General features: G+C 35.0%; 2 protein-coding genes across 5 annotated transcripts in view; one reads left to right on the top strand and one right to left on the bottom strand.

Annotated features, from left to right (window-relative positions):
* The window catches only part of Fbl6 (F-box and leucine-rich repeat protein 6), a 50774-nt gene extending 34340 nt beyond the window's left edge, over positions 1–16434 (bottom strand). For 2 of the 4 annotated variants that reach the window (XM_069841658.1, XM_069841661.1), the window contains exons 1-2: positions 16057–16204; positions 13741–14895 (exon numbers count right to left, since the gene is read on the bottom strand). In XM_069841658.1, coding sequence (XP_069697759.1) covers positions 13741–14813 — 1073 coding nt within the window. In that variant the 5' untranslated portion in view covers positions 14814–14895; positions 16057–16204. Of the gene's footprint in view, positions 1–13740; positions 14896–16056 lie in introns of all 4 variants that reach the window. The other 2 variants (XM_069841660.1, XM_069841659.1) reach the window with 2 other exon arrangements.
* A 12-nt stretch (positions 16435–16446) lies between these two features.
* On the top strand, positions 16447–21415 carry NC2beta (negative cofactor 2beta). Its single transcript, XM_069841676.1, has 4 exons — positions 16447–16707; positions 16973–17205; positions 17905–18068; positions 20980–21415. The coding sequence occupies exons 2-4, from the start codon at positions 16974–16976 to the stop codon at positions 21094–21096; spliced, it is 513 nt and encodes a 170-aa protein (XP_069697777.1). The 5' UTR covers positions 16447–16707; position 16973; the 3' UTR covers positions 21097–21415.
* Positions 21416–24048: the final 2633 nt, after the last annotated feature.

Genomic DNA, 24048 nt, shown 5'->3' with positions numbered 1-24048 from the left:
ACTAGTTTCTTTGGAATGCCAAATTCCATAAGAATATTATATAACATTTCTCTCTTAACCGAGTCATGTGGCTTTTTGAAATCTATGAATAACTGATGTACTGTACCCTTATACTCCCATTTTTTCTCCAATATCTGTCGAATACAAAAAATCTGATCAATAGTCGATCTATTACGCCTAAAACCACACTGATGATCCCCAATAATTTCGTCTACATACGGAGTTCATCTTCTCAAAAGAATATTGGACAAAATTTTGTACGACATCAACAAAAGTGATATTCCTCGAAAGTTACTACAGTTAGTCTTGTCCCCCTTCTTAAAAATGGGTACGATTATGAACTCCTTCCATTGTTCTGGTACAATTTCCTTTTCCCAAATTGCAAGTACAAGTTTATAAATTTCGCTAGATAATGCCCTTCCACCTTCTTGTATTAATTCTGCTGGAATTTGATCAATACCTGGAGACTTGTAATTTTTCAGATTTTCTATCACAATTTCGACTTCTGAAAGTGTGGGTTCGGGTATAAATGGCTCAGTAGTTTGTATTTGAATTTCATCTCGATAATTTCTATTTGGCCAATGTGCATTTATTAGTTTCCCAAAGTAGTTCTTCCATCTGTTCAGGATTGAATGAGAGTCTGCAAGCAAGTAACCATTCTCATTCTTAATCACGTTTACCCTTGCTTGATATCCATTCTTAAATTCCTTTATACGCTTATATAAATCTCGAATGTTTTTATCCTTACTATTCGTTTCTACCTCATTCAGTTTTTCCTTCAAGTAATCTCTCATTTTATTCCTAAGTGTACGATTTGCTTCCTTTCGTTTATTGAAATAATTATCTCTATTCTCCTCAACTGGATCCTGTAAAAATTTCAATTTTGCCTGTTTCCTTCTTTTTACTACCATGCAACAATTCTCATCAAACCACGGTTTCTTTTTCTTAGTTTCATAATAACCTATGCTCTGCTTAGCTGCAATTTTGATATAATCTCGGATATTGTCCCACATGCTATTAACATCTAACTCTTCCTCAACTTCGTCGGAACTTGCTAATACGGCAAACCTATTTGAAATTTCGATCTGATAATGTTGCTTAGTTTCCTCGTCCTTTAATTTCGGAATATTGAATCTTCTAATATTAACTTGTTGCTCTATTCGCTTGACTACTGATAGTCTTTCTCTTAGTTCTCCAATTACCAAATAATGGTCAGAATTACAGTCTGCCCCCAATAATAATAATAGAGTTACGACTACACTCTATTATTATTATTATTATTATTATTATTATTATTATTATTATTATTAACAACTTTATTTCGCCATATGTTTACAAATATAATGCCAGGTACAAGATTATTGTTAATTTTTTATTAAGATTGTCAATGAGTACACTATACATGGCGAAAAAGAAATAATCACGAAATTAATCATATTTTTAACCTTAAGGACGTTGATTAATTTTTTACGAAACATTTATTATTGTTATTATTGCTATCATTATCATCATCATTCGCAAGATGATAAAATAACTGAACTGTTCCAAAATATGTAAAGAAAAAATATGCGTCATCTTCTTGAAATTAATTTTTGCAATGTTATTCTATACAGTGGAACCCTGATTATCCATCACTCTATTAACCAATTGATGGATTATCCGACTATCTTTCTCTTGCCTCCTCCTTTCTTCTCTCTCTCTCTCTTTGCTACAGAAATATATGAAGTAGATACTGCACATTATATTAGCACGTTTTTTTTCCAGAGAATGTTGTTACACAGTACGGTCTACTGTTCAAGTTGTATTTCATAAACCCTATACTTATATGTGAATTATTTTTCACGCGTATGAAAAGAAATCGTGTTGTGCTAAGTATCGAAAAAATGTGCAAATCATTACATGGTTTGGGGAAAGAGAAACTATGATTCATCTCGCATCAGAATACGAGAGTTACAACTGTGTGCAATTTAATATAAATTAAGGTTAAGTGTATAAAGTATGTAAGTCTTCAACACGAGACCTACACTATTCCTATCTTTCCACATACAGCCATTACAATGAATTTCCTTGCCCCTTAAAAAACTCGTTGTTGACAACCTGACTTAAATTAGTGAACTTCTGATCCTCTACCTAGCGAGTTACATACAAGATCATGGAGGAAAATACGAAAGTGTAAGTATTATTTACTAAAATCTTTTATGGTACGGATTATCCGATTTTTTCGATTAACCATTCAGCCACTCTCTTGATTACCATGGATAATAGAGGCCTACTGTATTTAGAATTAATTATGAACGTCTTTCTCATATTATTCGAAACAACAGAGGCAGAGAGGCACTGCATTGTCTTTAACATTATATCAATACTATGCCTATTTATCTGAATATACAAAAATCACCATCAGTGAGTCCTCCTATCATTAATAAAAGTGTATTATGTATTAATGACAGTAAATAGTATGATACACTTTTAATAATTGAGGGGTTCGGGCGTAAAACATGGTAACTGACATTTTGGTCAAAAATGAGCACGCACGCACGCACACAGTGAACCATAAGTAATGTCATTAATTTCAAGGGGTTATTCTTTCAAATATTTCAAACAAAAAAGCTGAATATTATTTTACTCGTTTTTGCTTCCTTTCCGAGATAAAAATTATTTTATATAAAATATTTCATAGCGTGTTTTGGGAAAGCTATTGAATTAATTCCCAATATGCTCAGTTAGTTTAAGAGAGCAGTGTATTATGATAATAAATAATTGATAGAATTTTAGTTTTGTCCTTTAAATATACAGAAAAATGATCCAAACAAATGTAACATTTTAAAGTTTCTTTTCAGAACGAAAAGTTACATTTGTTCGGATCAAATTTCTGCACATTTAAAGGACAAAACTAAAATTCTTTCAATCATTTATTATCATAATACACTACTCTCTTAAACTAACTGAGCATATTGGAAATTAATTCAATAGTTTTCCCAAAACAAGCTATGAAATGTTTCATATAAAATAAGGAAAGGAAGCAAAAAAGAACAAAATTGTATTCAACTTTTTTGTTTGACATATCTCAAAGAATAACTCCTTGAAATTAATGACATTATTTATGGTTCACCATATATATATATATATATATATATATATATATATATATATATATATATATATATATATGAAGAGTCCACTATAAAATGGGGAATGTCGAATTTATTTCATTTTGCAGCGCAACAAAGTGTATTGTATTCTACTCCATTTGATCTATGGTACTGAACCTTCATCTCATTTTCATAAATTTACGACATTCCCCTTTTTGCAGTGGACTCTTCATATATATTATAATTGATAGGTTCCATTACTTTTAGGTTATAGCCTATATACCTCATAAACAATTGAAAGTGTGAAATTAACTGGTATCATTATCTTCTATTTCCTCTCATTTCTCCGTACTTATTTCCACTCTCTCTATTTTTTTTTCCATTCTTTCGTCCCTATCATTTAATTCTAGTACTATCTCATCTAATTTGCTTACTTATAATTACCTTAACTACTTTAGAAGCAGACACTGGGATTTGAACTACTATTGCAGTATGCCCTGCTGAATAAGCCAACGTCTTATCTACTATGCTACAAAAGCAGATTGAGAATAAAATGTTTTGAAAGCTTATACAGTAGAACCTCGTTAATCCGGCTTAAATGGGAGAGTGGGGTAAGTTGTCCGAATTAACTGAAAATATAAAAGAAGAGTGGAAAATGCATAATAATCCGTTTACAGCAATAAAAACATGTCTATTAAACATTTAACCCTTAAGTAGTCACGCGGGGTGTTATGAACACCCCAATCAGATATTACAAAGCTCGTAACTATATATTCTGTAAGCCTGAACTTCTGAAACTTTCAGTACCTTTATTGAAATTGGTAAGGTAACAATAACCGTAAACATTTTTGAAATTGGAATTCGCATACTCGAGATAATAACGGTTTAATTGAATGGGGTGGTTAAGCACGGCTGCTTAAGGGTTAAAAGACATATGCCTAATACAGTATAGCCCTACCAGTACATAAAATGTAAAGCAATAGCTACAATACGTGAAGGTGATAATTATGATATGCCTAAAGGACATCACATTCCCTATTTTACGTAAAGTCTGGATTATCGGAATTCGAATTAACGAGGTTTTACTGTACAAGTTTAGTTATAGGCCCTATCTAAATCAGGTACTTGTGCAGTGTCTTTCTTATACTTTGAACAAAGCAAAATTAATTTTGACGTGAAGCTTCTGTGTTTGAGGTATAAGCAGGGTTGTGCAAAACTGTCTTCTATGTGACAAGTAATTTACATATAAACGCGTAAAATACATAAGAAACTAAAGTACGTAAAAAACTAGAAAAAAAAAAAAACATGAAAATAAAACATGGTTTTTGCGATTGTTATTGTGTATGACAGAACAAAAAGACTTTAAAAATAATCTTTCTCTTCGGAATTTTTAAGTGCTCTCAACCATTATTGGAACATTACCAACTGTCGCATCTACAACATAATTATGTATGTATCGCTATTCATATGTTTCACTTCTAGCTTTCACATTCACACAGGAAAAGCTTTTTCCTTTTGATAATATGGTCGGAAAAGAATGTCAGAACTCAGCAGCCATGATCCCATGGTTATGGTGAAATGGGAAGATTGGAATAATCAAAATAAAACATCCCTCACAATCCGTTATCAACACTATGCTATCGACAAAAATCTGGAAAGTTTGGAGAGCTTATGAAGAAGGGATAAGATAGCCAAGAACATCCTGGTACCTCACTACTCGGCAATGTACTGTAAGGAGTTGTGAGAAGTTGCTTTGAAGTAACTCAGCATTACAGCCTTTTAGCCAAACTTTAAAGACTCTTCTCTAATTTATTCTTCATCCATAATATCACAAGAAATCAGCTCAGCTTCAAACATTTCAAGTAACTGCTTCAACTATATTACACATTCAAATTACAAGAACATAACCATTGATATATACTAGTGTGATTAAGGGTGAGAGAAACAATTACACAAGTTTAAAATGTATAAAATTGTTTTCAGTGAAAATTGAAGTAGGTAATGACAAAGTATTAACCTGTGATTTTTTCAGTCTTGGAAATAAAATCAGTTACACTTTAAAATATTAAATGTTCTGTTCGTTCATCAGTATTTTTCCTTTTGGGTATAACAATCTAACTTGTTTCTTGTCTTCATTTCGCCTATATATTGTACATATGAAAATACACTCGAGGAATTTAAAGCTGTTACTAAAATTCTGAAAACCAATCCAAATAAATTGTCAGTATATACAGTAAGTAGTAGTGCAAGAAGTAGGTGTCACCAGTTTTCTCATTAAAAAAAAAAAAAGTGGAGAAAAAAAAACGGGTATACTTTTTTCTTCATCTATTAATTGGTAGACATATAAACAATCTTTAGAAAGTAATGCTTTTGTGTTAAAATATACAAGAAAGTTAAAGTTTAAAATGTAACATAATTAAAGTAGAAGTATTTTTTATATTATTAATAATACACGAAAGTAAGTAATCTTTTTAAGTCTGTGCAAAAAAACTGGTTTTCTATATCAAGTAATTACTAATAAATTACATGCAACATAACGAGTAAATTAACCTGCTAACCCTGGGTATAAAAGAGAAAAACTGTAAAGTTTGACATTGTTACTGTTAAAACCCGAAAACCATCAAAACTAGTTTTAAAAATGTAGATAGATAGAAAGTGAGTTTTTGTAAGATTTAGAATCAATGACAGGTTAGGTTTGGTTCGTTTAGACTTTTACCAAACAAAAACCTAAACAAACCAAACCTAACCTGTCATCGATTCTAGATCTTATGAAAATTCGCTTTCTATCTACCTACATTTGCCTAAACTAGTTTTTACTAAGTAGTTGAAACTGGTTTTGACGGATTTTGGATTTTAACAACATGAAAGGTTTACTCTGATGTTCCTTGTGGTACCATGGAAACAGTAGTGTAAGATGAATTTCCTTTGCATTCGGGCGCAGGTTCGATTCCCGCTTGAGCTGATTAACTAGTTGGGTTATTCCGAGGTTTCCCCAACCATAAGGCAAATGTCAGGTAATCTATGGCGAATCCTTGGCCTCATCTCGCTATCACAAATTCCATCAATGCTTAATAACCTCGTAGTTGATACAGCGTCGTTAAATAAGCAAGTAAAATAAAAATGAACTTCCTACCTCATAGTAGTATGTCTCGCTCCATTCTCTATTTCATATCAACTCTTCTTGTAAAAATCTGTGTCTGCAGCTTTGAAAGTAAGAAGTATAGAGTGTTTCTATTCAGGCCAGTCCCAGCTAGTAATGTTCCAGTGGTTTAATGACCATAGTAGGGAGCGTTCGTCTGAAGAAGTTAAGCAGTAAGGCATGGAGTGGGACCTGTCTGCATAGGGAAGCACACACGGACTTGTCCATATGCTGGTATACACTCACTTGCTGCCCGCCAACTGATTTTGTTAGATAGAGGTTGGAGCGGGGCCAGTCTTCAAATGTACTCCCTGTACTAAATTAATTTATTACCAGTAACTTTTACAATAGCATTGTTTCTAAACGAAATATAAGATGAAGATAATTTAAGACGACCTATTTAACACACTACAACTTCGAAATTAAATTGCATCATGAATTGAATTGAATTTAAGAGGGGGATGGCTTTAACAGCCCTAGCACTTCGACCTACAAGATCTATTGCACATCTCCGTCATAATATCCAATCAGTCCAATAGTTTGATGTTCTTGATGAACTGAATCAAACTACAGACTGGGACAGTTGATAGCTCATCAAGCTTCGTAAAATATTTTCCAAAGATGAGAGCTCTGTGATGAGAAAGTGCATTGCATTCGCATAATAGATGAGTTACAGACTCACATCTCTGTGAACGAGTACAGGATGGGTTGATATTAGTCCCATCCTATACAAGTTCTTCTTGAGGGCGCAGTGTCCTGTATGGAATCCAATTGTCCAGCAGAGCTGTTTTTTGCTCAATTTTAACAGGTCAAAAATTGCACCATAACAGCCCTACATTCAATAGTGACAGTAAAAAAAACACATAACATATTTTAATTTCGAAACATTTTCTTGGAAAACCAGATCTTATTTGGAAAATTTGGGGAATGACAATGTATGGGAACTCTAATCTGATCACAACGCAAGAAAATTAGTTAGAAATAACAGGTCGAAAATTTTGTAAGATCTTTAATATAAAATACTACATTGACTTCCAAGCTTTATTTCCCATCGAAAAGTAGTTGTACTCTAATATTTGTTACTCTACTTGGGATTTCTATAACACTGCACAGAGTCGCTGGATTTTTATATAGGCCCTACATTGTTCCCCAGAAATAACATAGTCTTTTATACCATGGTTCTCAACCTTTGAGAGACCTTGTCCCAGTAAATTCTTTTTTTATAAGACGAGGGCCCAGTCCCAACAAATTTACTCGTAAATACTTTTCCAATTTTTTTTTAAATTCACACATTTAACTAACAAAAATATTAATAATGAAGTATGGCGTAATCTTAAGACTTAAATAGTATTAGTTCGCTATAAAAATTGTGTGTCATATTGACCAATAATTTAATTCATTATCATTACTGAATTAATGAAATTTTGTAGCATGTTGTAGTTTCTTCAATCCGCCATCATCAATTAATTTATGTTAATTTTTATCGACATTATCACCTTTAAATCGAGAAAAATTCGTTCCAGCACCGGGAATTGAACCCGGGACCTCTCAGCTATGTGTGCTGAGTGCTCTTTCCAACTGAGCTATGCCGGGACACGATCCACGGTGCCGGATGAACTCTTCTCATTATAATGTGATGTTTTATCAACATATTATCTCTTTCTAACCACCAAAAACTTAACACAACAAACATTGATAACATTGATCATTGCATTATAAACTTGATTTTAATTATGTTTGTTTGGAAAAGAAAAGGTAACAGAAAGAATGATTATGCACTGTAACTCACCACATAAGTCAGTTAAGCAGGGGAAGCAGGATATGGATGTAAATATGTTGGCAAAACACTTATCACATACATACAAGACAAATATTTTATATGAAATGTATGTAATTTTGTGTATAAAATGTATGACTGGGTCTATCTCAATTTTAAACACTAGTCCCAATACTAATTAATATTATGAATTTAAAAACGCAGTACATTAACACAGCAATAATAAGTTATTGAAAAAGTTAACCACTATGTTTTTTATCACACTTGAGAATTTTTAAGGATTCAGTGAGCCTTTTATTGCTGTTTTCCGTCCGTTAGTTTGTTAAATCTGTGATGAATTGAAGTGATAGTCAAACAGAGACAGAAATTTGCAGGCAATTCCTCTGTTTTGTTTTAAGCACAGCCATGGCAGAAAATCGCCGTTGTTCCTGCAATAACTCCTATATGCAAAATATAAAGTTTTTCAGGAGGAGGAAAAAACACATTTATTCATTCTATGGCAGTGGTACACAGAAGATTGTGAATGCTTACATTTTCGAAAGAAATAAATATAATTACATGTAGGAGATTTTACTATTTGCTATATCACTATTTAAGTTATTTAATAGACCAAAATAAGATAATATTAAAATGGATTTGAGGGAGGTGGGATATGATGATAGAGACTGAATTGATCAGGATAGGGACCTATAGCGGGCTTATGTGAGGGCGGCAATGAATCTCCGGGTTCTTTAAAAGCCAGTAAGTAAGTAATAGACCAAAAATGTGAAAATCAATAAATATATCACATAGGAGTTATTGCAGGAACAACGACGAAATGTAGTTTCACAAAGATATGTGGTGGAAAAACAAAGAAGAAATCTGATTGATAGGCCTATGTCATGTAAGTTTGAATAGAGACAATCTCTGTCTGTGCTTTTTGACAGTCATGAAAATTATATTCCTAAGAATATCTCCGCTATAAAATATTTATTCGTGAAAAATGCTCGTAAAAAAAGAAATTCCAGGAGAATATCTTGCAGCGCGATATAATTGGTGCCAGAGTCTGGTACTGAGTCTTGATCCAGAGGTTGAGAAACACTGTTTTATATAGCAAATTTGGATATATCACAAGTCTGACACTGAAATGGAGAAAAAAAATTCCTTCCCAGTGAATTTTTTGGTCTGTATGTGGGATTCAAGATATAATGTATGGAATCACAGAACTGAACACAAACACATCGTAAATATGGTCTGAATTTTTTTACTCAGGTTACATCTGGAGCAATAGTCAATGAATTTTAGGAAATTTGTAACCACCAGTTAAAGAGAAGTTGTTTTATAACACAGATCAGTTCCCAACTCTGCAAACGTGAGTTATAATTGGCAATCACTGTATTTTAAAACTGATTTACCGATACAGTGATCAAAATACCCCTCATTTCTCATGATAAACAACAACTGAATAGACTGCAGTGGACTATAGTGAACTTTATGTTGTCAGCAAACAGCTGGATACATTAAGAAGATTGATTGAAAACTGATTCACAAAAGGTAAAGGTAAAGGTATCCCCATAACATGCCATGAAGGCACTTGGGGGGCATGGAGGTAGAGCCCCATGCTTTCCATGATCTCGGCACTAGAATGAGATGGTGTGGTCAGTACCACGCTCTGACCGCCTTTTACCCCCGGGAAAGACCCGGTACTCAATTTTATAGGAGGCTGAGTGAACCTCGGGGCCGTTCTGAAAGTTTGGCAACGAAAAAAAATCCTGTCACCACCTGGGATCGAACCCCGGACCTTCCAGTCCGTAGCCAGCTGCTCTACCAACTGAGCTACCCGGCCGCCCGAAAACTGATTCACGCAAATTAAAAATAAAAAATAATATTAAATGACAAAAATAACTTAGGTTTATTTACTGAGTGAGAAGAAAAATATATTTTGTCACAAATTTTACCAATTGTATCAATATGACATTTATGCCAACATTTAAGTGTCTCCAAGGGCTCACCAGCATGCACTTCTGTAAGAACCTGGCCTCCATCATGAACATAGACCACCTATTTCAATGCAATGCAACAGAACTGAACAAGAGAGAATCAATTTACTGGTAAACTACTGGGTGCAAGAAAGAATGACATAGGCCTATGATTCACGTTATTGAAATTTAATAAAATTCTAGCAGGGATTGACTAGGTTTAGCTATATGACTAGAGTATCAGTTCTCCATGCTGGAGACTCGGGTTCGAATTCTGATGGGCCCAGTGAAATGTATTATGGATAAAGACAGTGTTCAGTGGTAGGTATTTGCGGGGTAGTCCCATTTCCCTTAGGCCTATTGGCATTCACCATTTTTTCATTAATTAATCATGATCATATTCTCTCCTAGGGAAATAAATCACTATGATGTATTTGTTTAATTAAAATGCAGATGTCTATTTAAGGAGGCCTAACATTAAATTTGCTTGTTCATTACACATTAGTAGTTTTGACTGTTGGCTGACATGAGTAACTAACAAGAGGATACACTTTGGGATCACCAATTATAATCATAATAATATTTCGGACAGATGTTAGTGAAGTAAAATAAATACCTAGCTATAACAGAGCCAAATTATACAATACAGTTGCTGCCTACTGTCTTGTGAGTTAAATTCTTGCCATTCTTGTCAACTATATACAACGCCACAGAATCAAGGCACACAAGTGATAAAGAGGTACTGAGTTCAAGATGCGCTTGGTTTATCTATATAGGCTATATAATTTGAACTGGTAATGGAAATTACGGGAAAACGGCTGAACGGATTTTAATGAGTGACCCCTCATTTTCATGCCTGGCATCCAAAGTTTTTCGGAAAAGTAGTAGTTTTCAGTGACATGTCAATTTTCCTACATAATTTTCCTAGTTTCCAAAATCCATCTGTTGTCAGTTTTGAGAACTAATTTGATTCAATCACGGCCGACTTGATTGAATTTCAGAACAAAACACACACTACAATAAACAATAGGCTATTACACGAAGGCCATGACCTGCAGGATTCCCGACATATTTAGAGCTCAATTCAATTTGTTATTAAAAACTGATTCTGCAGTGTATAATTTTCTGAGTACACGTATGTATTGGATATTCAAATCTACGAAACTTGAGGTGGTTTGATGACATTATTACCATTAGAAATTAAATAAATATTATTATAGTTAATATCATGATGCATCTATTTTTCATTAATTGTACATAATATTCATGCTATATTGATGACATGAAAGTGAAACGTTTTGTGGTTATGTAAGTAAATGTTGAGAATATCTCAATTTAGATCTTCATTTCTATAATTTACTGAGTGGCTGCTATATATAACTACAAAACTTAAATAAGAAAATAATATTGTTATTAAAAATCAAATATTTTTATACTTATTAACCCAGTGGGGTTGGGTCTTTTTCATATACTTAATGGCGGTGTATCTAAAATACTAAAAAGAGCAGATTTGTCTGCGTTTGTCGAATGCGCATCATTATATTTACGAAAAAGCACTTTTCAGTGCCAATAATTTATTTTGTGTGCACAAGGTTGGAATTTTGAAGTAAGAGGGAAAGGGTGCAATCCATGTTCTGGAGTTTATCCGAAAGATCAAAAGGTATTACTTACTGATAAAATAAGAGGCCTAGAAAATTTTGTAGTCTCCAGATCATTTCAGCAAGATCTCTTAGTAGGATAAATTGGTTTTACGCTCTACAGTTCAAGTTCTACATGCAGCAGCTATACGAAAATGCTATTGTTCGAAAGCTTAGCAAACCTAACATTTTTTTTAATTTTACCTACAATCCACAATGACCTGAAATAGCTACTGCTATCGTCCTGACATTGATACTTGCGTTTTCGCGTTGAAACTCAAAAACTGAAGTTGGATAGGTTCAAGAAAAAGTATTTGGCCTAAAAAAATCCATTCAGAGGGAGTATGTTTCATTATTATGGAAGCAAATAACTATCAAAAAGACAAGTATCCTTCATTGAAAATAAATCTGAAAAATTTTTATTTGAACATCTAACGAACTTAGTTTGCAGCAGTATTTGCTGCACAAGCCACTAGTATTTTTATATTTCTTTCTTTCTTCTCAACCATGATAGTTACATTTTATCACTGAACTTATTTGTGAACATGTTTCTCGTACTGAGGATGAGAGCTATTGCCTCTTTCCTTACTGCAATGCCTTACTGTAAACCTGTGTTTATATTAAACAGCATACTTCTACATCATGAAAGAAAAAAGTATGACACTGAAATCTTCAACCAGCCAACAGTCACAGTTTCTCCTGTCCATACAAGTCTCTGGTCGACCTTGGTAGTTGATATAGCATTGGCCTTCTATGCTCGAGGTTGCGGGTTCGATCCAGGCCCAGGTCGAAGGCAATTAAGTATGTTTAAATGCGACAGGCTCATGTCAGTAGATTTATCGGTATGTAAAAGAACTCGTGCGGGACAAAATTCTGGCACACCGGCTATGCTGATATAACCTCTGCAGTTGCGAGCATTGTTAAATAAACTATAATTTACATTTTTACAAGTCTCTGCTATTAGATAAGTATTACTTTCGATTTGGCTTTATCATAAAGACGAAAATTGATGTGCCATCATTTGCACCTACCAATGGTTAGTGAAACTTCAACTAAGTTACGGCTGATAAACAAATAGATTAGAAAGGCTACTGCCAATTAGGCACCCCATTATGGAAAGAAGTAATACTCCCCCCCACTCTTATTCTGAACATACAAAAAAATCCGTATACATAAATTACAGTGAAGCTTAAATAATCATAAACATACATTAACATTAAAGAAAAAAAAAAGTTAACTTAAACCAAATGGGCCTTGAAATATAAATCTCTCCATTATAAGGGAACAACTGCTGCCAGTAACTGGACAAACTATGATTGTCATATAATTTGACTCTGCTATCTTCATTTTACATAATTCAAGTATCATCCGAAACAATATCAACATAATCAGTATCCCAAAAATGTATCCTTTCCTTGTAGCATCTTTCTGGACTCTTGGTTTGGCTTTTTTGAGGGTCAAACCCAGGATGTATCCTTGCCTTTAGGCTTACACATTATGCCCTACATATGCGATGAATCCAAGCCCAACAGGTGGCCTGGTTGGCATTCGTGAATTCGATGCTGATAGGTGGGCCATCCTGCCTCAGCCATGACAGATGAGTACCGGTATCTGATAACCCCAAGGCCTGGAGCACCAAGCCCTTCGTATATCAGCATCAGAAACCCGTACTAACTTCATCCCAAGCTACTTTTAACTACTGCTGCTGATAGATGAAATGAGGAAGAAGTGGAGAGTACTGATAGAAAAAAAGTGAAGATGGGTATACCCCGTGAAAACCACTATATGCATCGTCATTTTGTTCACCACAAATTCCATCATGACCTGGTTAGGAGTCGAACCCAGGCCGCCTGTATGAAAGATCAGCGCACTAGCACTGAGCCACAAACACAGCTTCCTGGACTCTACTAGTCCAGCACAACACATTCTATTTGTGATGTGAGGGAGGAACTGAAAGATAGAATACAATGTTAAGGTAATTTTCTACAGATTAGGAGCAGATTTTAATTGTGATGAGGACGAAATATGGACGTAAATTATGCCTATGACTCTCTCATTCTCGGAAGGGCAGTTCTGACTCAGACATTTTACTAAATGAAAGTATAATTGAATTACTGAAAATAAGACGAAACATAACCTGATAAGGAATGGCAGGCATCCTTCCTCTTGTATGACCATCCAGAAGATCTGGTAGAGTGCTTCTTTTGGCAGGCGAAGTCCCCAGTCACTCTGCTGACCAAAATCATCACTCGAATCCAAGTCCTTCCACTTCACCCGCTTAGTCGAGTCCACATCTGACTCCTCGTCCTCTGTATTGGATCCTTTCTTGCTCTTTCGTTTTTTGCCTCGCTCCTTCCGCTTGTGTCTCTGCAATGTGGCAGGCGATGCTGAAGATTTCTTGATTCGGATTTTGATACCATTTTGGTCAGGTGATATCTGGCTCTGGTACGTCACTGGCTGCTTCTTTTTCTTAGCTGGACCAGGGGGTCGACCTCTTGTTGTAGGTATGTCTGCCCCCTTTCGCTTCCGGCCTCTTGAAGCACCGGTTTTCCCTCTGGGTACACTAGGGAATTCAGAAGAGTGCGCACTTCCCACGTCGTCATCCTGACTCTCGTTCTCACTTCTTGGCGATTCTTGTGCTTTGGGTTGTGAATCGACTAACTTCTTATCATCGGCACACTTTGTACTCTTCTTGTCACTGTCAATATTCTTTTGTACTACTAAAGACAAGTCGGAGGAATTCTCTGTCTCGATCTCTTCTTTGAACTGACTATCACTGTCCCTCACTTTATCGTCTTTCAGAGATTCACTCAGAGAGGCGAAGTCTTCGTTATTAAGTGACGGAGAAAGATAACTCCCATTTCGTTCATCTTCAGAATTTGTGGTTTCTGCAACGCTTGAACAAGAGTTTAACTCCCTACTGTCGGAAGGAACCTCAGGCTCCCGAGTCCTGTCGCTAAAACAATTAATAGAATCTGTGCAGTTGTCAAACACATCGTCTCTTTTTACCGCAGTCTGAGCTTCCAAACAACCACTGAGAATATTGTCTGCTCTGTCACTGTCTGTGTTGCAAGGCACGTTTCTTACAGTGTCTCTTGGATCTAACAGAAAATCTTTCAGACAGTCATGTTCGGAATCAGACGTGTTTAGTGGTCCACCTCCATACAGGTCTTCATGATGGTCAAAGCATTCCCCATTTCTGTCATCCATAATGAGACAGTAATAGAATCACTTTAACTTCCAACTACATATTCATTAACTGGAGCACACTGATACTCTTTCGTACTGCAATCTGTAATTGAAACGAAAATTCAAAATAGAAATCTGATGCGGCTGTAAAATAAACATTTCTTACTGTTAATAAGCATATTTTTGTTACAAAAATCATTCCATACACCTAAGTTTTCAACTAAACATTTTTTCCACAGAAAAATGCTCATTTCATTTAGGCTACCTATCTCTGTAATAACGAATCAACAATTTCCCTACATAGTCTGCGTCATTAATTGTTCTCAAGTACTCACAAAAAAAATGTCGGTAACAACAAACTACGATCTAAGAAACGTAGTCCTTATCATCATTAGCTACTATTATCGGTTCGTCAGCCCTATGTGGGCCCTAGCTTTTCCCAAAAAACTTTCTCCAGATTTGTGGTACAAAATATATTTAGTCGAAAGTAGCATTTCACCCTTTACTCCCCTCTTTACAATTTCCATCTCTCCCGCCTAATATGGAACAATTTCGCTGAGAAGGCTCAAATATTGAGTTGTGTACTTACAGATCTACCTTTTCCTTGATATATCATTCTAATTTAAGATCATTTCACAGACAAACATGCAGGCCTAAATGTGAATACCATTAATAACTGTTTCATAATCAACACAAAACACATATAATTAATGTCGGATAAAAATCAAAATTATATAAATAGAATATAATAAATTAAGATACTCTTCTCAATACATTTCTATCATGATATTAAGACAAGCTATACAGATCTATACTTCTGAGTGACACACATGTTCAGTAACCAAAGTTGTTCCATTTGTATGGATATACAGAAATGCATAAATATGCCTAACATGTAAATAAAATGTGCATTTTCAATATGTATCACTTGTTAATGTGGCAAAGGGGAACGCCCCCCTTCATTACAACATGGATTGAAGCCCAATCACCATCAAGTAGGCTGTTTACTAACATTGACAAGCGTCAACACGGTTACATAGGTATGTGTCAAAATGAAGTCCTAGCGATTGATTTGTTCATAAATTTCACAAGCATGTTTAAAATAAAACAATTTTGGTACATACACCTTACGAAAAGTGGACATAACAATAAGTACCGACGACATTTTAGCAAAATCGTTCGGATATGTAATTTTGACGCGTTTTTAAGTAGTTACGTACGATTTTTAGAATGAACCCTCACTAACTACAATTAGGATACTTACCTGCCATTTTAGATTATTCCTGCATAACTTACATCTGTGCATGTATAAATTCTTCAAAACTCACCCATAATCATTGCAATAATCCATATAAATATCACAATTTATACCCATTTCAAATATTTTAGTGATCGTGCCACTGACCTTCGACCAACAGGAAGCAAATACATTTTGAGATTCTACCGCTAGATCCCTCTACTGTCATTTTCTCAGGAAGTAGCAGACCTCTGACACTCAATGATAAATCCGTGTCAAAAGAAACACAGGCGAAACTGTCGGTGCAACCCATGACTATGGCATTCAGGCTTCGATGGGTCAAACAGCTTTTGGTACCCTGTTGGCTCCGACAATCTTGCAGGCTACATTCTCACCGATCACCATCTTAACGACAGTAGCGTCCATAGCGCCTTTGCAGGCGTCTTGTGAATCATTCTCCCCTCCCACTACCGCCAACAGCACAGCTGTAAAACATAAACCTGGACGCCTGGCCCTGGACCATAGTTCCGACAAAACTGATCTGGGTCGAGTTCGCAAAGTGATAGTTGCCACAAACACAAAAGGGTAGTTGAGTTACAAATCATACACCGGGGAAGAATCGTTCATTAAATTTGGTCTTTCAGTAAAAACGAATCGTACATTTGGTAGCGAACGAAAGTAAGTACATGAAACTATTGATAGCTGTGATCAGATGCTTGGCATAGGCTATCTTATAGTATTTTATAATGGAGCTTTAAAATATACTCTTTTTGCATTGTTTATTATTCTTTTAATGTATATTGTGCATTGAGACTTCAAAATCAAAGAATAAAATTCATTTCCTGTAACCCGCTTTACTTAAAGTTTTATTGTAAAATTGACATTATGACAATCCTCAGACAAAGTTGTATTTTTTTAAATACCTGTTCCCTTCTTTTACCAGAATGGCCACTTCGGGTTCACTGCCGACACAAGAAGAAGAAGAACTTACACTACCGCGAGCGTCAATCAACAAAATGATAAAAGAGATCTTGCCGAATATTCGTGTTGCAAATGAATCACGTGAACTTATTTTGAACTGCTGCACGGAATTCATTCACCTGGTGTCATCAGAAGCAAATGATATTTGTAATCATCAACAAAAGAAAACTATAAATGCAGAACACGTTCTACAAGGTACCGGTAAACTTAAATTTTTTAGTAATAGGTTATTGAAGAATGTGTCACTCTGTTAGGTTAGGTTTCTTTTTGTGTAGCCTATACGTGAGCGATACCCTAAACATTTTAGCCAGTGACCCAGGACTATGGCTATACAGAAACAAAGCTAACCAAGTGACACATTCGTCCATGATTACCAATCTTCTCTTAATTAGGCCCTACCAATCATTTTACAGACTACATTTCAACACATTTATTTTCCACCAACTAAGTCCACAGCGGGAAAATTTCAGTATACGGATACCTCACTGACAACAATTATCTTAAAATACTAAAAAGAGCAGATTGTCTGTGTTTGTCGAATGTGCATATCATACCTACGATCAAACATTGTGGATTCCTATTCTATTACTGGAATAATTATTTGTATTGCAAATGTCATTGGGTAATATTTATTATTTTCGACTGTGATTATTTCGCAATGCTTCGTATGTTCTTAGTGATTCTACATCTCAAATATGATTGAAATTTAACAATATCAGCACATTTTGTCACTATTCTGTTACATGTCAGGCTACCAATAAGATATTATAGCCTACTTATGACCTTCTATATGCTTCCTTTCTAACTGCTTGAAATCCTGTACCTGTAAATCAGAGTCCTTAATAATTATAGGTAACTTAGCCTATTTCTTACTCTGCTTTTCTCTCTTTGTAGCATTAGATCGTCTGGGATTTGCTGACTACAAAGCAGATGCTGAAGCTGTATTGAAAGATTGCAAGGCTGTTGCTGCAAAGCGACGACGTCAAAGTACTAGACTTGAGAATTTGGGCATTCCTGAAGAAGAACTACTACGACAACAACAAGAGTTGTTTGCCAAGGTTCATGTCGTTTGGTAGTAATGGAGCCATGAGGAAATGAAAGTGATAGGGTTTCACTTGTCTTGAAGGCTAATTAGTTTGCCCATCACAGGACCAAACCTCATTCCTTTAGTAAAGTTACTTCTGGACGTTACAGATTCACAATATTGTGAATAAAATCTAGTTTTGTTTGACGTTAACAAGAACAGGTGTATTTAAAGAGGCTACCGACCAGTGGCGAAGCTAAGGTGTAAATACTGGATAGGCTGAAAAAATCTGCTTACCTTCTATCTTTTTACAAAGCAGATATTTCTCGGCTTTACTATCAAATCTTTTTGTGACACATCTCACAAGAAAATGACCACTCACCCCCAAACAGATATAACAATATAACTTATTTATCTCAAAGCATCCTATTAGCCAAGAATATTTTTTATACTATGAAAATTGAAAATTTCTGTTATGTCTATCCACTATTTTAATTTGTAAATATGGTGTCGATCTCCTATCTTTGTAAGCACAATTTTGTTTCATACGTCCAACTTGAAAACAGTTGTTCTTTTAATTCTACAAATAATGACCTCAATGTTCTCTCAGTATGAGCCATTTTACACAAAATTGATGTGACACACACACACACACATATATATATATATATGCATGCACTTTTGATTAAACTAACACTCAACAATGCAGCATATTCAGAGAACACCAATATAGTGAATTGGTATCCTTTCCGCAGTCTCCCCTCAAGCTTGACAGTGAAGCCTTTAGAGACTTCTGCAACAAGCCTCTCACAACTGAACTCTGCATCCTGGAATGACTGTCAACAGTGAACTTAATATAGTAAAATATCGTTATAACAAACACCAGTATAACGAAATATTCAGTATTACGAAATTATTTCCTGTGCCCTGCTTTTTTCCCATATGATTTAATGTTAAAATATTGTATTTAAAATTAACGAATTTCGTTTTTACGAAAAAATAAGTATAACGAAATAAAAATTTCGCTCTCTTGCCAAAAAAATTACCATTTTAACGAAAAATGTTTTAAATACTCGTATAGGGTACAATTCATCATCAAATAGAACATAATTTTATATTATAACAGTATTGCAATTGCATAGTGGCCACGTGGTCATTAAATATCTAGCTAGTAATGTAGTGTGTCTACCATGTTGCAGATGTGTCTGAATTTTATGCTAATTTTTTTCATGCAGTTGTTTCTTTGTTCTCCTAATTTAGTTTCCTTCTACCAGTCATAGCTCACTAATATTGCAACATGATACCTCTTGTTCTACAAAGTGCTTCATGAACTTGAATTTTGTACTTTTCCTATGCCTTTCTTTAAACTTTTTCTTATTAAAATGCATTGCAAATATAGTTTTTTAATCTTATTTAAGGATACTTTCTATATGCAAAATAGGTGAAATTCATGGCGTAAGTAGATGTAATTGAACAAGCATGTTTCTCTCTTAAAGAAAAAAAAAAGTATTTCGTTATAACGAAATTTCACTATAACAAGGTAATTTCAGAGGTCTGTACAATTTCGTTATACTGGTATTTTACTATATGTGGAGGGATCGGGGTGAAACCAAGTGTTACGATACATCGTTATTGTGAACTTATAGCTCTACTGTTAGAGCCTGATCGCAAACTCGTGACACCTGCACGAAAGACGAATTGGCATCCACTTACATAGACTCACCCAAGAGTCTTGCTGGGGGGTGTTTGAACAGTACGCTCTATGAGTAAGCAGTCGCCCGCACACACAGAACTCCCCCACCCCAAAGCCTCAGAAGTGGTTGTTGTGGGACATACTTCACACAGCTGCAATACATCGAAAGGGGACCTGTAAAGTGACACTACTTCTAAGTTCATATTCTTCCTTTATCCATCCTCTCATAGATTCTCCTGGGGTGTAGAAATCAAGTAATAAACTCACCTTCAATTCCTCGTTCATTACAGATATTACCATAGACTAAACTCAAGACTCAGTATTATGCGAATTTACTGTATGATTAAGACTACACCTATGGGCAGGAGTTGAGGGTTGTTGCATTTGGTTATTTGCTAGTGATTAGAAAAGCAAACCCAAACATAGGAATCAATGTCAAGAGAATTTCCTGAAAGAATAACCAAAGTCGGAAGAGTCAACACTATTGTGTACTTATCTGGTTTTAAATCATTGTAAATTCCTTGCACTTCACAAAAATATTCAAAACCAAAATATTCAGGCTTGTTAAATTACAGTTATGAAGATCTCGAAATGACATGGAACTCCCTCTCAACTCTAGATAGCGTTAGTGACGAATTTTAATGCAGAATCATTCTATGCAGACTAATTTTCTGAATCTCTACAGTTAAAAATTTCACTAATAGTGTTTTTTCTCGGAGGACATACTCTTTGCCATATTACATCTGAATTCATGGTATATTGGGCCATGCTATGTCAAGCTCCTTCTGTAGTAGAAAAAAAAACTTATTTTAGATTTTGGTTGGGTCCAGGCCTGTCCACTAAACCTGCCACTGTACATAAGAACCCTTCATCTACTCTGAAATGCAGAAATTTGAGAGTAGTAAATTTGTGACCAATTTTATGGGCCACTAAATCCTGTCTATTGCTTAAGAAAAGGTAAATTTTATAGTCTTTTATCATAGCCTATTTAAAAGCTCTCATATTTGTATTACTTGAATCTGATTCACGAACAATGATGGCCCTAGGAAAAATATTTTGAGAGTGCCAGGTTCCATTGTGTTTAAAGTACTTGTGATTGCAAGAAATATAATCTTTATAGCTTTGAAGGATATTAGTTTAAAATTAACTGAAAGCCTTTTAAAAAGGTAATAATTCTTAATGTAATAAAATTAAACACAAGAAAAAAAATTGTGAATTGCATGTGTTTGAGAGTTGATTTGTGTACTGGCAGGCACGTGAGGAACAGGCCGCGGCTGAGCAGCAGCAGTGGCAACAGCTTCAAGCAGCAGCCCAGATGGTATCCATGCAGCAATCTAGCCTGGACTTCGATCAAGATGATTACTCCTAGGAACATACACTGCTATGAAGGGGAGGGAGGATCCGGCCACATTGAAAACTTGATTTAATAATCTTTATGTTCTCCTTTCCCATCTCTCAGGGACTGAATTCCTTTCTTTCTGCTTCTACAAAGAAATTAAATTGATTTGTAATCATGTCTAAAAAAGAAAAGAGGAAGAATAATTTGTTTTGAATGAGAAGTATAACATTTTGTATCATTGTCTTTGATCTCTGGTTAGTATGTTATATAAAGATTTTTCATTTAATGTTTCTAAGTAACATTTCAGTTTGAAAAGCAGAAAGAATAAAGATAACGACTGAAGAAATTATCAGGACTTTTCTTTAATAACAATGGTCAGAAGTCTGTAGTGTGAATCATAATTTATATCAATTGTAATTGAAAAGCATTTCAGTTTCAGAATATGAAGCACTATTATTTTAAATGCAATGGGGAAATAAAGTTGAGGCAATTACATCATTATTAGGATAATGTAAATGATATTGGCAGAATGTAGCATATCAGTTTTCAATGTAGTCTCCCCCTTGATTTTCACACACTTTATATAAGGTTCAAGATGCTTTACTTCCCTCTCTCTGACGTTGCTTAAAAACGCTGCATTAAATACTAGGTTATTTAGTGTTGATGAGATGGTATTTGGCAAGACGAGGTCTAGAATTCGCGAGGAATTACTTGACATGCACATTACAGTTGGGGAACAAGAGATGTTCAGGAAAAGACTAGAAAAGAATGAAATTCCACTGGGTTTCTATGCAACAGATGCCATGGTGGACCATAGGCCCAAACAGTGATATGTGCCGTGCCCTAACAAGATTAGCATCACATGTCTTTCACCACAAGCTCTGTACAAAAAAAGGCAAACCCTCACTTCAATGTGTATGCAGCCTCTGTGACTGATACCACTTCAGCCAATGTTTACAGAGACAAAATCGTTGATGGAATATAGCAAAGAACAATGACAACAAAGAGTGCAGAATCTGTGCTCCTTGGAACTATACATGCACATTTGTGTGCTATTTACTTATTATTAACGGGAAAACCCAACCAGGTAATTAGCCCAATCAGGAATCGAACCCACACCCGAGCACAGCCTAGGATCACCAGGCAAATGTGCTGCCACCTGAGTTATGTCAGTAGTAGCTGGGAGCTTCTTAATTTCACCTGAAAAAAATGTTTGTAGTTTCAGAGACAAGTGTACACCACCTCTCTATAGGCCCCCATACACAGAAAGACATCTGTACAGACTTATAGTTGGAGGTTGTTGAAATAAATTCTCCATGGAGAAATGCGATCACTCAAGAAATACTATTCCTTCATGGTTCTTTGTCCATAGAAATGCACGAGAATAGTTTCAGCAATCTGTACTTTCATAGCTTGCCACCATTTCACTACAGAGAACTACTTAAGACGAAATCTTGACCACATGCTCGCAGTATCATTTGTTTGTATGTTTACTGTTTGTCCTGCTTAATTTGTAAAAGGGTAGTTGGAAAAATTCAGGCAACTGCTGAACTCTGGAGATTTATTTCAAGGCTGAATGTCTCAATACTTTTCCTCCCATATACAAGTTTGATGGAGCAAGGTGACTCAGTGGTAAAACATTGGGCCTGTATTCCAGGTTCAAATCGCACAGTCAGCCAATTTGATTGGGCTTTTTAGTGGTTTCCTTGATCATAAATTAACTTTAAAAAGGTAAATACGAAATTGATTTCTTCCACTACAAATCTACAGATAATGTTTCGAAAGACATTAATCCTTTCTGATTGTACATGGTTCACAGATGTACCAATAAAGAGCAACAATTGTAACAATAATAATGTCAACAGTCGTAAGATGACATACTTAAAGCATGTATTATATAAATATAAAATCTATGAAAAGAATATATTCGTTTGATGTTAATGCTGAACAAGGTAGTGGATGAAGAAGCAGCTCAAGATTTAATACGTCTAAATTAAATTTTAGTTATGGCATGAGCAGAATTGTAGTCAGGCATTGTCATGTTGAAGGAAAGTTTGTATTTATACCTTTAGCTTTCCCCAGTACACTTGTTAGTGCAGTGTATCAAACTTTGCCTTCTGCTCAGAGAAAAAATTAAAGCATTTTCTTACTGTGATGATTAATCCATAAAGCAAGGCTTCCATGTTTACTTGGTGATTGCAAGCAAAGCAAGGGATTGAGGAATTAAAGCTAACACTGAAGTAACAGACTAGCCAGGCTTTCCCCCAGACATATTGACTTTGAATTCTCTCATTTATTGTCTTGTATAATGGATGAATTGTCTCTACTGCTTAATTTTCTCTTGTATGTCGAAATTGCGTTTTTTCCCCATTTGCAACACATACCCTTATGCCATTCTTGCAGTTTTGTTATGCACATTCTAAGGGATTGCAAGCAAGCCTTACATTTATATATTCCAACCTGCCCTCCAGATTACATGACCAATAACAATTTGCTACTGGTTCTGATTTCCCCTTCCCTATTCTTTTCTTTTGTGTCTGTTTAAACATCTAATAATGTTTGTACATAGCTGAGAAACATTTGTAAAGAATTTATCATAATTGTGCTAATTTATACTTGCAATAGTTTGTAAATCTTTGTTTCTTTTTCTGTTTATACAAGTTACATATTGTTCTGTGGAAGTGACCTGTTCACATAATAAACACTTTGTTGCATTTATAATTTGCTTCTATGATTTCATCTCCTTGAAGTCCGGGATTTGTAGCAGTCCATGTTTGAAATCTTATATTTCTTTCCTCATTACTCTACTAAGAGAAAACTCTACTATTGGATTTCAGGCAAATGAAGGATTTGAGGTCCCTTGATAAATATTTTTGTTATGATCGTTTCTTTATGTTAGATGCTACAAAATTGTCTTTTGACGCCCAAAAAGCTTGTGATAATATACAGTAGAACATAGTCACCTAAAAAGCCTTCAAACTC

Source organism: Periplaneta americana, chromosome 12 (genome assembly GCF_040183065.1).
Source record: "Periplaneta americana isolate PAMFEO1 chromosome 12, P.americana_PAMFEO1_priV1, whole genome shotgun sequence".
In the NCBI taxonomy this organism is placed as follows: domain Eukaryota; kingdom Metazoa; phylum Arthropoda; class Insecta; order Blattodea; family Blattidae; genus Periplaneta; species Periplaneta americana.
Note: the sequence above shows the minus strand (reverse complement) of the source record. Positions and strands in the feature narration are given on the sequence as shown.